The following is a 23,054-nucleotide window of genomic DNA, read 5'->3' on the forward strand; positions in this document are numbered from 1 at the left end:
CTGCATACAAAGACTTACACCCAGTTCCAATCCGTCCCCTCACGGACTCACTGACTTAGAGGTGCGTTCATGGTAAGTCCGTGAGTGTGTGAGGGCTTTTCCAATTTCAGATCATCAAGTCAGTGAGTCAGTGAGTGAACCCTTTATGCCCCCTTATTGTACTTTCCTCATGCCAAGTCAGCATTGATGCTGACTTAGCGTAAGGAAATTACCCACAGTTCATAGCCTTGTGAAGTCAAATACAGGGGATGCCATCGGACAGGAGGGTTTAAAAGAAAATACAGTAAACAAGCTCCCAGGTTTCTTTATTGTTAATGGACAGAGCAAAAAAAAGAGAAGAAGTTTACTGTAAGTATTAACGTTGCTCGTCACAACTGTGTGTAGTTTGTGATTAAATTGTATGATGATTTGGTTAGATCTGATCCAAGAACAGTTGTGAGTCTGTCCCTCATACACCTTGTGCTGCTGAAAGTGAACAGTAAATTATCAGTCCCAGACCGGACAGAGTTAATAACATTTTGTTGTCCATGTAACGTGAAAAGGGGAGAAGTGCTGTTTCATTCCTGTTTATGTTTATAGCATCTGGACCCTCACAGACTCTCACACTCAGTGAGGGTTGGGCTTGAGTCTTCAGCACATAGACTGTCTTTAGAGGGAGGATTGGAACTGGGCCATAGAAACACACAGACCTTTCCTTACTGATAGCTGAATGGGAAAACAATTGTCTTAAAAAAAAGTTAATATAAATATAAAACAAATCCTGCCTACCCCAACTTTAACTATCCTTTCAATTCAAGGTTATACCAAAAATGTGTATACAGCTCTGGAAAAAAATAAGAGACCACTCCAAAATGTTCTTAATAAATCAGCTTCTCTACATGTATGGCAGCCATCGATTTCAGTGTCTACTCCAACACAAGCACAAGCTGATCACCTGAACCAAATCATATTCAATGAGGAAGAAAGATTATAAATAAATATAAAAATAAATAAATAAATAAAACACTGCTGCAATTAAAAATTGGGATTATTCCACCAATGTTGATTTCTAAACTCTTCCTAAGTTTAAAAAGTAGTGTTGTGAACTTGTTTTCTTTGCATTATACAAGGTCTGAAAACACCAGAATTTCTTTGTTATTTTGACCTGTTGCCATTTTCTGCAAATTAATGCTCTAATGACAATATTTTTATTTCCAGTTTGGGAGAAATTTTGTCAGTAGGTTATAGAATGAAACAAAAGTGTTCATTTTACTCAAACACCACATTGAATTGGTCTCTTAATTTTTTCCAGAGCTGTATAATGTCACAAAATACCTGTCCTTAGCATAAAGTTTGTGAGTTAGTAGTGTTTGAGCCAGGACTTCCTCCCTCCCACCAGTAGAGGGCAACAGTGCGTGTTTACTGTCTGTGCTCTATGGTCGGGACCAGGAGCAGCGAAGAAGGGGCGAGCGGAGCCACTTTCCGACAGTGGAAGTGGCGCTATCCGCTGAAGACGCCTGGACTCAGCAGCGTTTCATGCTAGCCACCAGTCCCCTGAAGTGTAACAGAGGACTTTACGCATGAGTTGTACATTGAACGGGAGCGGATTATGACACATGAAGGAAGGAATCGGGAGAATCATCCAGGAAAACAAACCATTTGGGACTCTGATCCAGCCGTCAACATCCTTGAAACAGGTAAGTGTGTCGTTCACGGCGGCGGCAGCAGCAGCTAGCAGTACGTCGCATCACGTTTTCCAGCTCTGTAAACTTCCATGTGCTGCCTAAAATGACACAACAGACTCACAGTAACAACTTGACTTGACCTAAGAACGAGTGCACGGTGATGTTGCCAGTAGCTACAAGACGGTATTCTCAGGCTACGGACAGTTACGTTTGCAGCTTGTTGTATGTAGCTAAAAAGGCTACAGCCACCAAACTACCTTCACCTAGCTAAGCTCACAGACTCGTGTCAAAGCCAGGGGGGGCTCGTCGCCGCTACCGACAAGAAGCACGTAAGTGAGATGTTCACACTCACGGGTGTAATGTCACTTCTGGGTGTCAGCATTAAAGTTAAATTTGCTCAGCTAAATTATTAGCCTCTTTAGCCGATCTAAATTCACATGAACGCCAACAGCCGACGTAAGTTAGCGGACGTAGCAACGTGCATCGGGCTAGTCCGGTCAGCCGCTCTGGGTTTGCTCTTAACTAGTTCTCCTGATGATTCATTGAGTGATTGATTGAAACCTTTATCTTATCCCCGCAGGGAGATTCAGCTGTCTGAAACTGCAATATTTTTAAAAAATGAGAGGCAGAAACAATCATTTAAAAAAAAGAAAAGAAAGGAAAGATAATTGGTTAAAGAAAGGTTATTAAGTTAGCTAATAAGGTTAACTTATACATAAATTAATAAACGAAAGGACAGCACGAGAGAGGCATAACCAACTTCTGTATTATTATTAAAAAGTATTAAAGTGCCAGGTCATAGTTAAAAAGTGATTTTAATCGATGATGATGATGATGATTAAACAGCTGTATCGTTAAATGTTAACCAGCGTCGTTATTCATTTAGGGTGCCACAAATCAACCCCATAATTTAACAACAGATCTAACACAGATTAACTTTTTTCCGCCCCCACAAAAACATATACGTACGTCTTAATCTAGGTTAGATATATTTTAACTTTTAACGGTGATCAACTGTAATCCCGTGTGACCTTGCGAGCTAACCGGTTAGCCCGCTAATAATGTAACGTAACTGATGATGGTGGTGATGATGGGAGCGGGTAAAACGTCCACCGGCCTTTATTCACGCTTTGAATAACATTAACATATTTTAAATGTGAGGCCCGGTGCGTTACACTTCGTAGAGATATACAGTGATCATTTGTTTGTTTACATCCCGTCACGCTAGCTCAGCGCTAACAAGTGGAGGTGGGGAAGCTAATCTTTGCACTGTAGATGCTAACGTAAACGAGCGAGCTACAGTTGTCCAGTTAAATCGACGCCTAAATATTTATAAAACTAAGACATTTGGTTTTATGTATGTGTGACGATTACCTTTGCGAGTTGATCGGGTTGTTTTTTTTGCCGTGAGAGTTACTGGTTGTCACAGCTAAACTCTGAATATACGCAACGTGAGCGCTAGATTTTGTATTTGGTGAAGAAGCTAACGTAACGTAACTCCTGCTATTTTATTGATCTGTTTTTGCTTTTGTAAAAACGTTTTGCCTCTGCCTTTATGATTGTTGTAGTGTTGGGATACTTAAATGTGCAAACATCGAGGTTGTTTCTTGTGTAATAGTCACAGTATCTCTCCATGTCTCTCCACCCGATGCCCTGGCATGTGGCAGCAGGCAGCGCAGTGACAGGCTCGTTGCGCGGGAGTTCACTTGAATCCTGGTTGTTTTGCACCGTGGTCACAGGTGGCAGTGTTGTGTCTAGTTTCTCAGACTGATATTCCGTTTTAGGTCGAGTTGGCCTAGAAAGCGCCTTTTCTATATACAAATACTGATAACCGTGTTAGAGATATGGCAGATAAGCAAATATTTCATTACAAAATGTCAGATGCCTCTGAGTTTGAACTAGTAAATGGCGTTAAAGTATACGTGCAGCATGTGTGTGTCCGTTTGAAAATATATGGAAAGTAAACCATTCATAACATTGTTCAAACTGAATATTCAGTGTCTCAACCAATTGATCAATTACCTTAGATTTTAACTTTATAATGATATAACGGTAATAAAGATCCTACCATATGTGTCTAAATATTAATTGAATTATCTATTATCTATTACAGATGGCTATGCTTTGTTTGAGCAGTTTACCATAGCCTACTGTCAGTCAACATCTGGTGACAGATGTGTAAGCAGTAGGTTAGTGTAGATTGACTGTAGATTAGAAAGCAGAGACCCGGTTGTAGTCCCAGCTGTCAGCAAGACTGCTGACGGCACATTTCCCAACAACTGGGGGTGCAACTGTGGTTTGAGAGAAAGACCCCTTTTGTGTTGTAAAACCCAGTTGAGCAGATAAAGCCTGAAGAGGATTTATGGAGTCGGAAGGGTTCAGGAAGGGTGTCCTGCACAGGTTGGGATTTTATTGACTGGTGGTGTTTATATGAATGGGGGAGTATCTGTTTTGGGTTAATATTTATAAAGGAAGATTACATTTCGACTGTTTTTGCTATAACATCACAGAGTTTTGGAGAACTTAAGTGCAGGATAAATTGACCGTCTGCTGTTACTAATGCACTTGTATGTCATGTGTTGTTGTCTATACAGTGAACAATGCATGACCTGACGGCCCAAGTGACCAGCAGCCTGCTGCCTTTCCCAGGAGTGACTGTAGACGCTCTGGGGGAGGATGAGATCACGCTAGACTCTGTTCTTCATGGGAGGTTCACAGTCGGTAAGCTTATTTTTACAGATCAATGATCTCCACAAATGCATATTTTCTTTCCTCCATCCATGGTTGATTTTTTGAAAGATTACAACATACCCCAACCACTTTTTATATATATACTATAAACAAAATAAAGAACAATTAATAAACACTAAGCTATTCCTAACCCACAGGTAGAGAGTATAACCAGAGACGTTGGTATAACACATTTTATTTAAATTTGGCCTTAAAAGTGTTAGGTTAGTTTTTTATCTTTTTATGTTCTGGATTCATTTATTGCTAAATTAACAGTTCATTTTTCAGTTTTGTTGACTCATGAACAGTGGGATTGGGGGGAAAAAACTGAATCCAAATTAGCGATGACCTTCACTCCAGATCACAGCCTTTCTTAACCTTTCATTTTCTTTTCTGTGTGTGAAGGCCGCACCGGCCTGGCCTGGCTGGCCTGTGGCCCCCATCTGGAGGTTGTTCACGCTGTGACAGGAGAGCGACTGTCGGCATACTGCTTCAGTGGTGGAGGGGAGCATCCGCCCAGCGTTCTTGCTGCCAGGGACTTTGGCTGGCTCAAGCGGTCAGTTTGTTTCCCTATCTATCTCTTTATCTTCACTTGTTTATCACATTATCATAAGTTAACGACTGTGCTGGGGAAATGTCAAAAGTTAACTTCTTTACTGTTCAATATTACTAGGTCGGGCCTGTTGGTTGGCTTGGAGGAAACGGAGGGCAGTGTGCTGTGTCTCTATGACTTGGGACTGTCAAGGGTGGTCAAAGCTGTGGTGATACCAGGCAGGGTGAGTTGTGCACTAAGATCTTCTTACGTCTATCACAGTATACCAAGATAAGTGTTCAAAAATATATCTGACCAAAGGTACCAAAACGTTGACACTATCTGTCTTCCTCCAGATTACAGCTGTTGAGCCGTTAGTGAGTTATGGCGGAGCAAGCACTTTGACACAGCACCTCCACCAGAGTTTGCGCTGGTTCTTCGGTATTGCTGCTGTGGTCACGGATCTCGGTCACGTTCTTCTGGTGGACCTCTGTCTCGATGACCTGTCCTGCAGCCAGACTGAACTGGAGGCTTCAGGTGAGGATAATATTTCAAGATGGGTTGGGTAGATTGGTGTTTGTACCTTGTCTATGTGTTTTTCTTCCGTCCCGGATATCCTTCTTCTCTTTGTTTTGGAAACAAGGTTTGAGGAAAAACAGTAAAACACAAGCCCACCCCTTTAGTAATTGTTTTCCTTCTTTAATTTACTTTCTGCCCCCAGATCTGCAGGTAGTGACCAAATCTCCTGCAGAGATCCCCCGGCTCAGAGAAGTCAGCAGCCGAGAGGGCAGACACCTCTGTCTCCAACTGAATGGGCCGAGTGGAGTTGGAGCGACGGCTCTGCAGTACATCTCCAGGACTAACCAGCTGGCGGTGGGATTTTCAGATGGATACTTACAGCTGTGGAACATGAAGACTCTTAAGAAAGAGTGAGTCTTTGTTTTAACTCCTACTCCGTGCTTTGTGTTGCAAAAGTGATTGTTCTTGTGTTTCATATCACTGTGAATGTCTGTCCATAGATACCATTCCCAGTTAGAGGGTGGCGGGGTAGCTGTATATGCCTTCACCTTCCAGGAACCAGAGAATGACCCCAGGAACTGCTGCTACCTCTGGGCTGTCCAGTCTTCTCAGGACCTGTAAGTGTTACATATAACAAGTACTGTCAAGTCAATTGTTTTTGTTTTTTCCTCTTGGAATCCCAAGGTCTTATTTTTCCTCTCACTCTCATGCAGCGAGGGAGATACCGTCAGCCTCCGTCTGCTTCAGATGGCCTTCAGTGAAAGAAAATGTTTGTCTTCTGGGAAGATCCTCTATGAGGTATTTAGTGTGTAAAATGTTAGAGCAAAGTTTTCTTGGATGAAGAAATCCTTTACAATGATGGTCCCCTTTCAGCCCCTGCAAATAAACGGTACCTTGATTTATTCTCATCCCTGTTTTCTTTTCGGTCTCTTAGGGTCTGGAGTACTGTGAGGAACGTTACAGCCAGGAGCTGAGTGGCACAGCTTTCTCGTTCAGGGCTCAGACCACCAACACCCGCCTGCTCGGTTGCCAGACCATCGAGAAGTTCAGACCCCATCCTGATAGGGACGACAGCATGAACGAAGGTTAGCCTCCTCCTGAGACTACCTGTGGAGATAATAGGAGTAGTCAGTGCAGGTTCCCAGCCTTTATTCAAATGTGAATTCTTTGTGCTTTAACATTTTTATTGTCGTCATTGTGCTGAAAAGGCCCCTTAGAGCTACTTTACCATTGTCTGTGCTGGTTAGAGCTATTGAATAATAGTGAACAGTCACGTTTTGCCTTTTTCTATACTGCGTCTGCTTGCACTCTTTTTTTTTTTTCTTACATGGCTTTTATTTTCTTAATCACATCATCCACTCCTCTTCACATTTTCAGTGGCATCTCCAGATACCAGTGTTTCAATCTTCAGCTGGCAGGTCAAAGCTTATGGACAGGGAAACCCATCGACCTACATCGGGGTGTTTGACATCAACCGTTGGTACCATGCACAAATGCCAGATTCTTTAAGGTACACAAGAATATTATTGTTCACACATTAAAAAATATATGTATAATAATTGAATCTATAATGAAAAGTATCTATGTTGTCCATCCGTTTGGTTTCAGTGGTTTCTAAGTTTACTTGTGTGTTGTTTTCAGAATGGGGGAGTCCCTGCAAAACTGTCCGTACCTGGCAGTTTGGTCTCTGGACCCAGTGGTGCAGATGGTGTCTCCACATCCTCTACTGGACGTGGTGGTTCACGACCGCAGCCTGAGCAGGGGTCTGCCCTTCACCTGCCCCCCACCAGAACAATACTTTAACCCCACCACATACAACTTTGGTAAGTGTGGAGATACTATGTGCCCTCATGCTGATTTAAGTTTCTGTTGAGAGATGATTGATGCATATTAAGATGTAGAATTATCTTCCTGGTCTTTTCTTTCCAGGCTTTGTGCCGTTCTGTTCCTTCATTGTATTACTCAAACATGTGCTTGCACAGACCTGCCTGGACTTCTAGTTCAAGTATGAATTATTGCAAAAGGTTGATGGACCCTTTTATGTTACAGATGCTACCTGCTTGCTCAACTCTGGAATTGTGCACTTAACCTGCTCTGGGTATCAGAAAGAGGCAAGTTTCATGTGTTTATTTTCCTGTGATGGCAACATTAACTTTTTTGGGGGCATTTAATCCAAAAGTTGGGTGTAAGAAGTGGACATGTGACTGTGTACACATTTTAAAGTATTACTGTATCTGGATCTGGTCTTTTACTTGTGTGTCTGTGATATGATGTTTATCAGTATGGCAGCACTATATTTATCATTTAGTCTCACGTTGAATTCTGTACGGTTGATTTGATTTTTCTTTTACACCCCACCACTGTCATTAAATCCAGACCCTGAGCTTTTTGAAGAAAGCTGCTCCTTGTTCCAGTGACATCATCTCCGCTAGCTACTCTCGCTGCCTCATGTCTGGCCTACTCTCATCTCGCCTGGCTGACACCCAGGCCTCCAGCCTCTCTCAGGTATACACCCCTGACTGACACCTGTTCAAACCTCTTCTTGATGCTTTTTTATTCCCTCCTTTTGTCCAGATTTATACATTATACAATATAATAAACACAATTAAATAAGATTTTTAATTTTTTTTTGGACATATTGCTTTTCCCCATCAGGAGGAACAGCTGGATGCCATCTTGTCCACAGCAGTGGAGACCAGCTCATTAGGACTGATCACTGGCTGTATCAAGCAGTGGACTGCAGAGGGTGAGAAGTCTAGAAGTTACTTTCTCACATGAAAAAATATGAAAACTGTGATTATATAAAGTGATTTATTAATAGCGCTACATTTATCTTTATCACCAAACCTGCAGTCACCTTTAGTTCTGTTCAAATTCTGTTACTCTCCCACAGAACAACCAGGCTCTGCACTGAACCTGCGCTACATCCTGGACTGGGCCTGGAACAAAGTAATCCAGACGAAGGATGAACTTGATGGCATCTGTATGTTTAATCTTTTTCTTAACTATGAAGTATAATAGAATATTGGTTAGGCAGGAGAGTTTTTTGTTTCTTGATTTTGGTCAAATTCATTTGTTTATAGTAAAGTAATATGAATTTTATGAGTTAAAAATGGTACTTAATATTGACCACTCCAAATAAGTTTGAATTGATTAAATCAGAGGTTTGTACAATATGTTTGTAAGGTAAATTTACTGTTCAGACTATGTTTTATTTATCCTTGTTTGCTTTTCTGCTTTTTTGATTATGTAAATTATTCAAGATTTGGATTATTGTTAGGGAGCACACAGTTTCTATGCTGTTTGGAAGCTTTTTTTCAATGTGGATCTGTTTTGTGTGTATTTGTCTTGTAGGTGCGCCGCTGTTTGACAGCTCATCAAACTTCACAGACCCTCAGACCTTGCAGCTCTTGCAGCACAGCCAGCGGCTGCTGGGTAACCTCAGTACCATCTTCCACTGTCTCCTCAGTGAAGCTCAGGAGCTCACACAAAAAGGTGCTGTGTCCACAGATACATTCACATCGCAAGTGTTACATCTTCCTGTGATACTGGCAAACAAGATCAGCCAGCACAGTTACCCTATGTTGTTTGAACCATTTTTTTCTTTCTGAAAAGTTATGCTCATGCTCTGTTGTGCAGGTCTGGTGGGACTGATAAACAAGAACTTGGTTTCCAGTCTGATCTCCAAGTATGCTCAGGTGGTCCTCTGGTTCTGTCGTACCGGCTTACTGCCTGAGGGCTCAGGTAAAGTCGTGCTTGCACAAACAAAATTGTCATGGAAATCTTTCAGTAGGAACCGTAGCAGCAGAAATCATTCTCTGTGAGACAAAAAACAAGCTCACAGCAGGTTTAATATTACAGTAACACATATCAGATAACATTACATATTATGAAACTGGAAAGATAATGCACTGCAGAAGGGAGGAATGTTTCTAAATCAAGGTGTGGGCAAAACTTGTGGCTATCTCTGTATTGAGTTGTAGTTTTTCTTCTTGTGCTCACCAGATGACGATGCTCTCCAGATCTCCAGGCCTGTCTACACCCACTCAGTCATCAGCAACTACTACACTATGCGCAGAGAGGACCTCACCAGGCTAGCAAAGTGAGTAGTCTTTGCTAAACTGACATCTGTCCCAAGTCTAGGGTTGCAGCTATCCAAGCCTTTCATATTGACTTAATTACTGTTTAATCGGTGGAGGAGTCTGTAAAATGATTCAGTGACAAATGCCCATCTCAGTTGACTCAGTTTTCCCTAAAAATTAGTTACAATGAAGCAATTTTAATGTGCTCATAATCTACTGAGGGTTCTTGAATTGCAGTTTGGGGTTTCTGTGATATAATGCTGACACTCTCCTGTCATCTTCTCAGGGGCAAGTGGTGTGCAGACTGCCTGATGATCGACGGTTTGGTTGGCCAGTGTGGCGAACGCTTGACCAACCTATGGAAAAGGGACGAGGGTGGAACGGGGCAGTATCCACCACCAACATTGCATGTAAGAATTTGAAATATATATACATAATATAAATAAAATTTTACTGATTTGAATGATCCAGTTAATGCTCTATTCAGACTATATCTGTCATGTCATAAAGAGCCGTGTGTTTGTGTCTTTGATCCACAGGCCTTGTTGGACATTTACCTACTGGACAGTATTGACGAAGCTGCCAAACATGCAATTGTATCCTTCATGATGTAGTAACACTCCCAAACTTATAGCAATGTCAGCCTTTGCCGTTTACAATATTCTACACCACATTGTGTTTTGCATCGTGTTGCTCCACAGTCAAGATTGAATGTGATTTATCTTGTGATATAAAGTTTGAAACGGTCAGCCTTCTGTTTGTATAAGCCTTGACCTGTTGTCTCAGGTGATTTACCTGTTGCTGGATGTCATGTACTCCTTCCCCAACAAGGATGGAGCATCAGTGGAGTCTTTCCCCCCAGCTTTCGCCATTCCTGTTGGACTGGTGAAACTAGTACAAGGTCTCTGGCTGCTGGACCATCATGACCATCAGGTTCGTACTGATTTACCCATTTGAATGACAGTTTATTTTCCCGAGGTGTCATTTTGGGCTTGTGCAAGACAAAAGAGCTTTGTTCTGATTAAAAGAACACCAGTATGCTCATGTTATTGTCAACATTTACAGTGAAAATATTATTGATCGTTCTAAACTATTGTAGTTGTGGTGTTTATGACAAGATCCTTCACTAATATTTGAGCTCTTATTAAATGACATTTCTTCTTTGTCTTCATCAGCGTGCATTTGAGCTGCTGCTGCATCCAGCCGCCTCTCAGTGTCAGTTTGAGTGGCAGCACGAGCGCGTCCTCCAAGCTCTCATGTGCCAGGACCAGCACTCGGTGGCTCTGCGATATTTTCACATCGCGAAGCCCCTAATTTCCTCCACCTCCCAGGCGAAGCTCTGCCTGTCTGTGCTGCTGCAGAACAGGTAAAAGCAAAGGGCAAGGATCTTGACAGATGCTCAGTAAAACTTTAAACAGTTTTGAAACCGTAAAACCTTTTATTCCAGGAAACATGATGTGCAGTTCCAGTCTTTCACATGTTTTAACTTAACCTTTTATTAACCAGCCAGTTTGCCACTTTTCCAGGTGTCTCATAGATGCGTGGTCCTTACTGCGGCAGCACTCTAATCGCCTCAATATGAGTGAGCTGATGGGCTTCTTGTACGAGAGCTGCCAGGAGCTGGGCCTGATCAAGGAGCTGCTCAAACTGCCCCTCGGTCTAGCTGAACAGGTTGGAAAGAGATGATTTAAAGTCGTCATTTATCTCTCTTTGTGTCTTTGGGTTATAAAATCAGTTCTTAAATGGATCTTGCGTTTGTGTTTCAGGAATGTTTGGAGAAGTTCCTCCAGGGCAGAGGAGGCCTCCCGAACAGAGAACTACTGATGGTTCATTACCTTCAGCAGGCCAACTATATACCTGCTCTGCAGCTCAACCACAGTCTCAAAATGCATCTGGTGGTATGTTTGACACACACATACAGTATTATCTTTATAGTTGTGGCATCTATTTAGGTGTTCAGAACTGTCTGACCATCTATTCATATAGAGAGAAAATGCTGAAATCCCATAAGACTAGTAATCACATTTATTCTTTGTGACTAGAACGAGCGGGACCCAAAGCTCAAAGAACGGTCCAACACCAGGAACTCTATATTGGATCAATATGGCAAGGTTCTGCCTAGAGTGCAGAGGAAACTGGCGATGGAGAGAGCAAAGCCCTACCAACACCCCTACACCATCCACAAAGAAGGTAGGGAAGAGCTGCACCTGAGTTTACTCCATTCAGTGTAATTTACTTTCACAGTGGGAAAAGTGTTAACAGAATCTTCCCAAACCGCTTTGTTGCAGTCATTCGGCCACAGCCACTCTCGACCATCACCAAGCGCTCTGCCAGTGAGAAGGTGATGTCCCGGGCTGGATTCATCAACAATGTCCTGACCAAGATTGAGGAGGTTTGGTTAGGCAAAGGAGCAACGCCACAATCTTCTCCAGCCAAGACGTGAGCATAAGAAACCAAAATTACCCCTTGACTGTTATCCTTTCTTTTATTATTCTGCTTTTGTTTACTGTTCTCTAACCTTTTTAAACCTGTCTCTTCCAGTCCCAGGGCAGCTGAAATTCAGAGCCCCTCCTCTTCAATTCACCCTGATCCCTTTCTGGGAACTCCCATCACCATGACCTCCAAACGGAAATCAAGGTACTTTCATCAGAGCTGCAGTGAAAGTGAAACATACCATACACATTCATTTGAACATAAACCTTATAACTATATAACTTGGTAAAGTACAGTTTAATGACTGGTTTAAGTATCAACAGATTTACTATAACCAGTCTCTGATGTCATATAATCAGGGGTCATTTTTTTTTACAACAGAAAGCTTGGTAGTTGTTGTTCATTTCTTCCTCTTTAATGTCGCCCAGGCTGATGGACTTGGTGGTCCACCCCTCCTGTCAGAGCCCTCAGTCTCTTCTCAGCCCCCCCAGACATCCCAGCTCCTGGGTTTCTCCAAAGAGCATCAGCAAAGCCCCTGAACTCAGCCTGCTGCAGACCCCACAGGTCGTCAAGGTGTGTAGACCACTGTGTTGTATTTTTGCTTTCAAGTATTCAAAAAAGATTGTATGCAACAAACATTTAATCATAATTGATATAAATAAATGTTGTTTGTATCTGGTTTGTTTCCTTAATTGTTTAGTTAAAGATCATTATTTTGGGTTTTGTCCTCTCAGCGAGCTCGGGCCTTGGCTGCCTCTGGCCCGGTGTTCTCAGCCTTCACGCCCCAGTCCATCCTTCGCAGCAGCCTGCGGCCCACACCTGTCGCCACGCCTTCTGCATCTCCAGGACGCTCCATCACCCCACCACTCCGCAGCAAAGAGAGCCGCATCACCTTCATCGGAGAGACAGAATCACCTGAACCAGAGAAGGGAATCCGATGGACCAATGGGGTAAGACCAAGCTGTTACTGTCTGGTTGTTGTGCGTTGAGAAATGAGGTTATATCACTTTTGAGGTGTTATTATGTTGGTCTATATTAGCACATGTTTTCTTTTCACATTCTCTTTGTCCTTCTTGCTGGTGGGTTTGGGTTTTCTCTTTATAATAAAATGTCTTCCAATCCTTTGTGGACTTGTCTTTCTCTCTAGATGGCAGCAGACAGTGAGATCAGCTTGCTGACCAGAGGCTCCTCGCTGTCCAAGGCAACGGGTAAAACCTGGTCCTCACAGCCTGCTGAGGAGGAAGAGGATGGAGAGGAGGAACAGGAGGAACAGGAGCAACCTCGCGTAAAGTTCTTGCCCCCCGAGGGAGGTATTCCTTCACCAGAGCTGAGGTGCTCCGAAAGTGAGTCGTCCTCCGTTCACGAAGTCGCTGCAGACACGGGACCATCGGACGCAACGCAAACACGACTCGCCCTGAGTTTCGACACCAGTCACAACACACCTGTCCGCTCAACCGACACCACCCTGGAGTACTACGACGCACCTCTATTGGCAGAAGAAGATGAAGAAGAAGAAGAGGCGCACATGGCTACAGAGACCGACGAGGAGGTAGTGACACTGAACATCAAACCCCAAGTGGAAACGGAGGAACCAGAGGTAAAGCTCTCCCCAACCACTGAGCAAACCTCAGTCCTTACAACAGAGATTATAGAGGAGGAAAAAGAGGAGACGGAGGAAGATGAAGCAATTGAAAACATGGTCGAGATTGCACTTCAACATGAGGCTAAAAGTGACGAAGATGTCCAGTCAGAAAAAGAGGATGAAAATGAGGATGCTGAGTCAAGTAGCAAACAAGAAGATGCTGGAACTCTTGACCATGAGGAGATACCAAGCGACAGTCAAGGTACTGTAATTCATTTGCACAATTTGCTCCAACTTATTTTTCTATTACTTTCGATGTAAGGCAGCTTGTTTCAAATTGTAGAAATTGTCACATGTCTTGCTACCCCTTCACCAAAACACCTGTTGACATAATTTGTATGTCACTAGTTTGTAACCAGGTAACTGAGAACATAGATTTTGGACCAGAGGTCGAATCGGACGATCAACCAGCAGAAGCCACTGACCAGGACGTCCAGCCGGAGGCCACAGAGTTAACCGAGCATCTGAAACCATCTGCAGCCACTGAACCCACAAACGAACTCGAGGACGAGCTGGAACAGTCAACAGGTCCGTTTTCCAATAAATGATGCATGTACAGTGTGAAATGTTCTAATATATTCCCACCTCCTATTAGACAGGATGGTTACTACACACACAGACAGATTAAGAAAACAAAGAAGCTGAGAGTTTCCTGTCCTGTCATTTGAATTTACATCCTGTTAGTGGTTTGGTTGACATTTATATAGCAGCAGTTGTGGTTTTGTTGCTGTTATGTGTGAAAAAAAGATAGTAGTTTGTTTTTGTGCTGTTTGCCATCAGATCTGACAGAGTTTGTGCAGCGGCATCTGTTTGGCGGCGATCTGTCTCCTCCGCTCACCCGCTCAGGAATCCACAATGCATCACAGGCGGCACAGACGTCATACAACAGGTATGTACTTTTTTTTTTCTGTGACTACAATGGTTTGGTTTCAAATGCAGTTTTGTTTGTGGAAATACGAAGCTACAAATAGCCATCACCCACCTTTCTCTCAGTGAATCACTAGGCGAGGTTGAAGAGCAGGAGCCGGCAGCTGCTGAAGCTCCCCCTGCTTTTACCAGCCAGAAGTCGAACGCCTCTGTGACATCTTCCGAACCGACTGGCACAGACTCCCACTGTAAGATTGTACACACATACATAACGACGCTGATGCTGCTAATGTTACTGTGTGGTTTCTCACATACCTCTACTTTTCTGCTTTTTTTAAAATCCCGTAGCTGTTGTGAGCGTAAACGATAGTGAAGAGCTGTCTAGTGCTGAGTCTGAGGAGGAAGAGGAGGAGGAAGAAGAAGAAGATGAGGAGGACGAGGACGAGGAGGAGGATGAGGACGAGGAGGAGGGGTCTGATCAAGCCGAGGAGGAAGAGGAGGAGGACTCTGGTAGCGAGGTGGAGATCATTGAGGAGGTGCAGGGCAACGGGCGGTTGCCACCCCTCCAGCCCAGCTCCGTCTTCGTACAACAAGGACACGCACATTTCCTGCCGAGTCTGTCGGAGCAGGAGGCTGCTGCGTTCTCTCTGCTCACACCGGGGCCTGAAATGAAGGTGAACAGACACAGAACGAGATGATGAGATGACAGAGTCTGCAACAGAAGATAACTTATCTTTAAAGGGATAGTTCAACATTTTGGTAGATTGGCCTATTGCCACAATCCCTATAGTCATAGTAGTAGGTTCATTACCTTTAATTTTCAGTGCAAGCTGTTAGATCGGCAGGGCAGAGACATGAGCTGCTCAGCTAACGCAACAGAGGCACACAGTACGTTCGCCTTTACCTCATCAAACTCATCAAATACACAATCCAACAACTCCAAAACACTCTCATGGAGAAGTTGTGACCTGCACATTCACCACGCTATTAAATAACCAAGTATAATTATGCAGCATTATAACATATGAAGTAAATACTCAGAACTACTTGCGTTTTTAACGCCCAGCAACCATGTCTGGAAAGTAGTTCCAGATATTGATTTGCCTCGAAAACAACTCCGTCTCGTAATGTTACATTACATATCATTTCATAGCGTGGTGAATGTGCAGGTCACAACTTGTCCACCAGAGCGTTGTGCAGTTGTTGGATTGTGTATTTGATGAGTTTTGAGGGACAAGCAAAAGTACCGTGTGCCTTGGTTGCATTAGCTAAGCAGCTCACGTCTCTGCCCCGCGGATATCAAAACAACACGCACCGACAATTAAAGATAATGAACCTACCCCTATGACTATAGGGATTATGGCAATAGGCCAATTTGCCAAAATGTTGAACTATCCCTTTAAGTAATTAAGCCAAATATTGCCTGATTAATTGATGAATTGTAAATCCTTTCCTTAAAGGTGCTGGAATCAGTTTCAGTTAATCTGAGAAATGGATATCAACAATAACCTTGCCGTGTTTGTTTCCTCATAGATGGTGGAGGAGGACATGGAGGGCGAGGTGGTGATGGTCAGGCTCGGGGCTGATGAAGGAGGGATGGAGGCAGAAGAGAATGAAGATCAAGGATCATCATACATGGAGCTCAAACCCTCGACCACTCTCCTGGTGCCTCTGGAGCTCGTGGAGGGGCAACACGGCCTGGTGGACAGCGCTCAGCTGTGTCTTCCCGACATCCAGCAGATGGTCGTGCCAGACGACCCGAGGACCGAAAGCCAGAGCAGCTTCTCTCTGATGCTGGACATGGACGAGGACGTGGATAAAGACGCAGACACGCTGCCGATGGAGAATGACCTGCAGTCCTCCGGTCTCTCCACCCAGTCTCTGGTCGAGGAGGCCGGTGAGGAGCCTGTGGCCAAACCTGAGGTTATTCTGTTGGGCACAGACGAACAGGAAGCTCCTCTGTCTGGAGAAGTGTTAGAAGTGTCACCAGACGACCAGGGGAAAGACATGGACACCTTGGATGGTATCGAGCTAGATGGACTGACCGAAGCAGAACCTGTCCAACTCCAAACCGACCAACTCACTGAAAGCACTGAGACAAGCCAGGAAAGTGAGTTTGTAATGCTGCCCGAAGATCACGAACCTGAAGCTCCTCCAGCACCAGCTCCAGTGGAAGAACTCCCAGCAGCCGTGGATGATGAAGATGTTATAGCAAAGAAAGATGCTGCTGATGACGAACTTCCAGCAGCGGTGGATGATGAAGATGTTATAGCAAAGAAAGATGCTGCTGATGACGAACTTCCAGCAGCGGTGGATGATGAAGAAGTTGTAGCAGCGAAAGATGCTGCTGATGAACTTCCAGCAGCGGTGGATGATGATGTTGTAACAGCGAAAGATGCTGCTGATGAACTCCCAGCAGTGGTGGATGATGAAGATGTTGTGTCGATGAAAGATGCTGCTGATGACGAACTTCCAGCAGCTATGGATGAAGATGTATCAATGAAAGATGCTGCTGCTGATGAACTCCCAGCAGCGGTGGATGATGAAGATGTTGTAACAATGAACGATGCTGCTGATGAAGAGACGGGGGAGGAGGAGACTAAACCAACGCCTGCTGAGGACCAGGTAGAGCCCGAAGAGAATCAGCCTGTTAATATAGACACAGATGCTGCTCCCAGTCCAGAGGTTGTACCCGACCCAGATGCTGTACCTAGTCTAGAAGTGGTACCCAGTCCAGAGGTTGTACCCAGTCTAGAAGTGGTACCCAGTCCAGAGGCTGTGGAGCCGGTGCCTGCTGAGGAGGAGGAGGAGCCGCAGGAGCAGACAGTCTTACCAGAAACAGAACAAGATAATATCACAGAAGAAATTACAAAAGAGAAGGAAACTAAAAGGAGGACTAGAGGAAGACAGAGAAAGGATGATGTTAAAGAGGAACCTGTGCAGCAGGACGTGAGCTCAAATAACAAACCAGAGGAACCGCCCGTGCCAGAGACTCCGACCTCTCAGAGGAAGAAGGCTCCTTCCACACCAACACGGAGGACCACAAGATCGAGGAGGACCGTTACTTTCATCTCTCCTCTCCCGGAGGAGACGGACGAGCCAGAGCAGGACGCGCAAGTAGACGAGACAGAGACGAGCGCTCTGGAAGTCCCTGCCTCGTCCAGACGTACGCCCAGAAAAAGCAAACAGAACAAAGAAGTCAACGTCAGAGCCAGCACGCCACGAAGAAGTACCCGCAAAGCTCCGCTAGAGCCTCCTAAAGAAGAGGTCGAAGAGGAGGAGGAGGAGGAGGCTGCAGATAACGATACCAAGGCCTCCTCCTCTCCTGCCAGAAGACGGGCTTCCCAGAAGGCCACTGCAACGAGGACAAGCCGGAGGACCCGCACTGTCAGTGAGCAGGAGGAGGAGGAGCAGGAGGAAGAGGAGGAGGTCACGCATACAAAAGCTGGTCGACGAGCAAGCTCCAGGACTTCCACACCAGCCAAACGCAGGACCCCTCAGGCGAGCACCCCGAGGAGGTCCAGCCGAAGGATACTGAGCAGCAGCGAGGTGGAGACGACGACATTAGAGATCGTGGAAGAGGAGAAGGAGCAGGAAGAAGAAGTCTCCGCTCCTCCGGTCAAACGCAGCTCTAGGAAGACGCAGTCGACGCTGCTGGAGGAGGAAGAGGACAAACCAGCGGTAGATCGCAGCCCTGGCAGGACGACCCGACAGTCCAACCGGATCACCCTAAATGTTTATCCACAAGTAAGGGTTTTTTTTTTAATTAATTGATGTGGTAGATATCAAAACAGTTTATTTTAAAGCTCAGCAAATTGCCTCATCCACATTTTCATATTTTTAAATATTTTTACTTTTAGCTTTTCTTCATTAAACAATTTTAATTTCTACCAGTGATTATCATGCATGTGTCATCCATCCATCGCTAATCATTGAAAACATTTGATACACTAGGTGAAACTGGTTCCTGTGTCACTTCCCCAGAGTGCAAAAAAGACAAAACGAGAGACGATTGCAGAAAACATAAAAGAAAGCGAAGATCTTCTGGAGTCTGAACTCAACAGCAACACTAGTCACACCAACTCCCGGCGACCAACCAGGAGCAAACTCTGGAACCACCCAGAGGAGGATCTCCCCCTACTGGACTCTCCGTTGGAGGTGGACTCTGAAACCCCCGTCGCTGACGCCCTCATCAAGAGGCTCAAGGATGAGGAGGAGAAACAGGAAGGTGTGTACGAAGCCTGAATACCGAAATGTGTTTGATAATAATCAATAAAAGTAGAAGAGGTCTTATGCGTGGTAAAGAATTCAGAAAGTATTGGTGTAGATATGCTCCATTGTCATCTCTTTGTTAAATTTACAGGAGGAGTAGTTATCTCGAAAGTGGTGAGAACCAGCAAGAGGAGTACGAAGTCGTCAAGCGAGCACGTCCCTGAACCCGAAGAGGACGAGTCCAGTCCAGGCGAGCTTTCGTTCATTTACTCCCCTGCAAGGAGGAGAACAAGAGGTGAGCACAGTTTCCCCTTGCACATCTGTCCAGCTGTCCATTTTGTCCTTGATGACTTTAACCCCGTGTGGTGTTGTGTGTCCTCAGGCCGTAGAGGAGAGTCTCCTGGTCCGAGTGAAGAGTCTGTGACGCGCGTCACACGGAGCAAACGAGTCAAAGATGCTGCTCCTCAGGTGAGTGTCGGAGGTTAACACCTGTGGAAGTCGGTGTGTTGGTTCTTCAAACATAAATCCTGGAGGTTCAGTTTAACAAATTTTTACTCTAACATTTATATTGAAACTACGACCTCTGTGTCAATACTGTTAAACTCTATGCAAAGTAGTGTCATATTTTAAATGACCTTGTTTTCCAGCTGCTCATGCATCTGGATCTGACAGAGGTCATACCTTGGGGTTTATAGCTTCATTTAAATAAACACAGGGGTTATGAGGGAGAAATATTAACTGTGAGATCTTCTTTACACGTTTTGATTTTGCCTTTCCCTTTTTTCCAGGATGATGTTGCGTCAGATGATCATGTGGAGGAGGAGAAAGCAGCAGGTGTTTCTAAAACCAAGAAAACAGGCAAACGAACAGCCAAGTAAGACCCACACTGAAGGCACTACCCAGAATTTTAGTTTGACATTTTAAATGAGATTACACAATTTTTCTCAACCACAATTTGGGTTTCGGTGTTTTCTAAAACACTTATCCTAAACTACTGAGGCTCTTCTCAACCATTTCACACCATTAAACCTGCTGTTTACATGTTCTAATTTTACTCCTAATGCTCAATCTACATGCTTCAACAATGTTCTTCTGCTGTCAGTTTACAATGTATTTCAGTAGGTATTAACTTTTTTTTTTTATTCAGGAATTTTTCAAACTTTTCGTGTCATTCATTTATTCATCATCCTCCTCAACAATTCAAGTAATTTCCAGCCATTTCATACAAAATCTTACATCTTTTTAATTTATTCTCAGCCATTGCTTCAGCTATGTTAGCGCTGGTTCATCAGTTTTCCTTCCTGTCAGGTTAGCTGCAGATTTCAACTATTCAACTGTCACACTTAAACATGCAGGATTTCAATGTTTTCTTCTCCCTTGAGCATTTCTACTGCTTTTTACCTTTAAAAAGGCATTCATCTTAGACTACAAGTTATATGTTTCAGCTTTAGCATTAGCCTTTTTCAACATTGCTTTAGCAGTTTCTTCAGCTAATTTAGCATTGATTCAACAATTTCTTCAGCTCATTCAGCATTCACACGCATTTTCTGCAGGAAATGCTTTCTTTTTCTAGTTTCTTTTCACATTCACAGTTTACGCTCCCTCATGCTGTTTAAGATCTTTTTCCTTCAAACCTTTTTTTCTTCTTTCCCCATCCTCAGATCTAAAGGCGTTCCCGAGCCGCCTCCCGTAGCAGAGGTGGACCTGATCTCCCCTCTGCCCAGCCCGGCTGACCCACAACCACGGACACAGAAGAGAACTAAAGACGGAGACGTCCCGGCCTCGGGCATGAGCCTCAGACGCAAGCGCATAATGGACACAGTTTTCACAAAACCCGTCACCCGGAGGAAGAAACTATAAAGGAGGTCTGTGATTGGTTCTGACCAGAAAACCTCAGACAGCCGCCCTCGAGGGTTTGAACCGCCTCAGTTAAGAGCTGTCAAATAAAGGTGTATGCCTAAACTCACCACGGATCTGTTTCCTCAAATGCCTCAAAGCGCTGCATCTGTCTTTGTACATGGACTTCCCTGTAGGATAATAAAATAAAAGCAATGAGGACTATATTTTTGGAGTTTACATGTCCCGCTCACCCTAACTTGATTACTCTTGATATTGTATTTGTGGCCATTTTGTGACGCTCCTCGTAATCGGTTTAATTCTCTGGGCACAGAATGGCACAAGGGCAAACAATCAGTGTGGGTTTTTAGAAGCTCTTGATACTAAAACCAGAGAGACTGAACTGAACTCGCCTCCGATGAAGAGGTTTTATTTACATTCAATTTTATTAATTTTTTTTTTTGTTTGTTTGTTTTTTTGTCGTTGTTGTTTACTTTTAAGATTTCAAGGCCTGCTGTTTTTTCTATTTAAGAAGAAAGGCAACCAAGCCAGTGGAGACACAAGATTTCTACTGCTAAATTTGTATATAGTCTTTTGCTATGTTCCAAATAAAATTAATAAATAAATCCTAAAGAATTATGTTCATTTTGAAGTTTTGAGTGTTTCAAATGCATTTGATCACCTAATCAGATTGCCTGTCTCAATAGTCTCAATAGTTTCGCTTGATTTGGGAGATTTTCTGTGAAAGACACGGACTGTTTTTGTATGTCATGGGATGTTAAATATTGTAAAAGAGGGGGGAAAAACACTTGCACAGCGGTTTGAAGTTGTTAAACTTGTTTTGGGACATGTTAATAGGCTTGTTTCATTAAATTTATGGCAACCACCATCTAACACATAGGCTATTTTCTGATGAATGTATGTAGAATGTCTTATTTTTGATGACTGCTCTTTGATAAATATGGCAAAGCTTGAATACCTCCACCTCTGGTGTTTGGGTGATTGTCTCAATTCAGCTTCTTTGGTGTGTGGGCAGAGTGAATCTCACAAAGCCCTCTTCCTAATGTCTGTCTCAGCCTCAAATTATCCTTCACAAAGAGCCGAGACTTCATCTTGTCGGTGCCTTAGACACATGACGTTCATCAAACCCAAACCTTTAACATTCAGGACATCGTGTGGTTCATGGAAGAAATGTAGCTGCTGGAGGGAAGTTTGTTGTTGATGTAACTGTGGCAGTAAACATCTACCGGTCCTGTAGTTTGCCTCTCCTATTCCCTGTGACACCGTCTCTGCTGAATAATTTAAAGTGGTGGACAAGGTGAAAGTGAAACCAATCTTCACTGCTCCACTTCACACATTATAATAACGTACATCTTTTCCACACTGAATTTAATATTGATCGTTGCTTAAATAATCAAAAGTCATTCTCCAACTCAATATGTTTGGTAAATATCTATGTACGTTTGGTCTCAGTCAGTGTCATCTGCACTTTGCTTTAGTTGATATTCAAGTGTTTCGAATCACATCCACATTTCAGCAACAAAACAAAATGTTTTTTTCCTACTGAAACTGTTTCCCAGCAGGCCACTGTGGTCACCATCGTCCCCGTCACGCTGCTCTGAGTGTGTTACTGTCAGTGTGTAACTCGACACAGTTTGGTCTCCTGTGCTCTGTGGTTCAGTTGATCACTCGTCTCCTGCGTTGATGCCTGTGAGCTGGTAATGAGAGCTAAAGTCATGTACAGTAAGGACTGTGTCAAAGTGGCCGTCAGAGTCCGGCCGTTCAACAAGGTCAGTGTGCTGTGGATTTATACAATATGTACATGTTCACTTTTTAAACCTGTCATTCCTTTGTTGTGTTTCCCCTTTCTCTGCCTGTTTCAGTTACAATGATCTTTATTCTTATGGTGTGATAGGCATATTAGTGCGTGCTGTAATTGGTACTATTTCTAAATTATTACTAGACCAAACATTGCCTCCAGTCTTGGCAGTTCTTTAATAACTCATTGACAAATATATAAGCAAACAAACTCAGGATGATTTGACTTCATAGACATTATTTTTTCAATATAATAGCAAAACAAAATAAGAAGTTTAACATAGAGAGCTGCAAAATGTACAAATACAACAGATGAAATGTCTAAGAATAAAGTGACCACACTGACTTTCAGCAGATGTTCCCTGAGAAAGTTGCATACTGTTGAATAGTGACCATGGAGTAGAGTGATCAATCAATCAACTTTATTTATATAGCACATTTAAAAAACCACAGGGGAAGCCAAAGTGCTTTACATTGAGGCATAAGAACTGATCCACTGTATAATACATACAGTGTATAATTAAAAGAACCTCTAATAAGTAAGATTTGTGAAAAGATGGTAGAATATTAACATGTGCTGGCCTGGTGCATGGCCTAACGTATGTTGGGATGTTGTATAGCCCTAGAGAAGTGACAAAGCTGATATTTAGAAAAAGGAAAAACTACTTCTGTACACTACAATATCAGGCTCATTTACTGATGTAGCCAAAGTTAATTTG

General features: G+C 43.5%; 1 protein-coding gene across 3 annotated transcripts; it reads left to right on the forward strand.

The window, feature by feature from the left end:
- The first annotated feature begins 1,435 nt into the window (after nt 1-1,435).
- Nucleotides 1,436-21,493, forward strand: ahctf1 (AT hook containing transcription factor 1). 3 transcript variants are annotated; one of them, XM_085764018.1, is made up of 40 exons: nt 1,436-1,676; nt 4,259-4,385; nt 4,800-4,950; nt 5,068-5,170; nt 5,283-5,463; nt 5,648-5,855; nt 5,946-6,062; nt 6,159-6,243; nt 6,380-6,530; nt 6,823-6,955; nt 7,087-7,268; nt 7,495-7,556; nt 7,822-7,950; nt 8,101-8,191; nt 8,339-8,428; nt 8,800-8,940; nt 9,085-9,189; nt 9,451-9,547; nt 9,814-9,937; nt 10,067-10,123; nt 10,314-10,460; nt 10,703-10,893; nt 11,054-11,198; nt 11,294-11,425; nt 11,570-11,717; nt 11,816-11,966; nt 12,069-12,164; nt 12,389-12,533; nt 12,695-12,910; nt 13,108-13,804; nt 13,951-14,130; nt 14,383-14,491; nt 14,596-14,717; nt 14,818-15,143; nt 16,003-18,216; nt 18,424-18,697; nt 18,833-18,976; nt 19,064-19,149; nt 19,470-19,555; nt 20,343-21,493. In XM_085764018.1, the coding sequence occupies exons 2-40, from the start codon at nt 4,265-4,267 to the stop codon at nt 20,539-20,541; spliced, it is 8,136 nt and encodes a 2,711-aa protein (XP_085620144.1). In that variant the 5' UTR covers nt 1,436-1,676; nt 4,259-4,264; the 3' UTR covers nt 20,542-21,493. The 3 variants fall into 3 exon arrangements, with proteins under 3 accessions (XP_085620144.1, XP_085620148.1, XP_085620138.1); XM_085764022.1 differs by having other exon boundaries at nt 18,454-18,697; XM_085764012.1 differs by having other exon boundaries at nt 1,463-1,671; nt 4,255-4,385; nt 18,827-18,976.
- The last annotated feature ends 1,561 nt before the right edge of the window (nt 21,494-23,054 follow it).

This window comes from Trachurus japonicus, chromosome 3 (assembly GCF_045865225.1).
Source record: "Trachurus japonicus isolate A0001 chromosome 3, Traja_1.0".
NCBI lineage: Eukaryota > Metazoa > Chordata > Actinopteri > Carangiformes > Carangidae > Trachurus > Trachurus japonicus.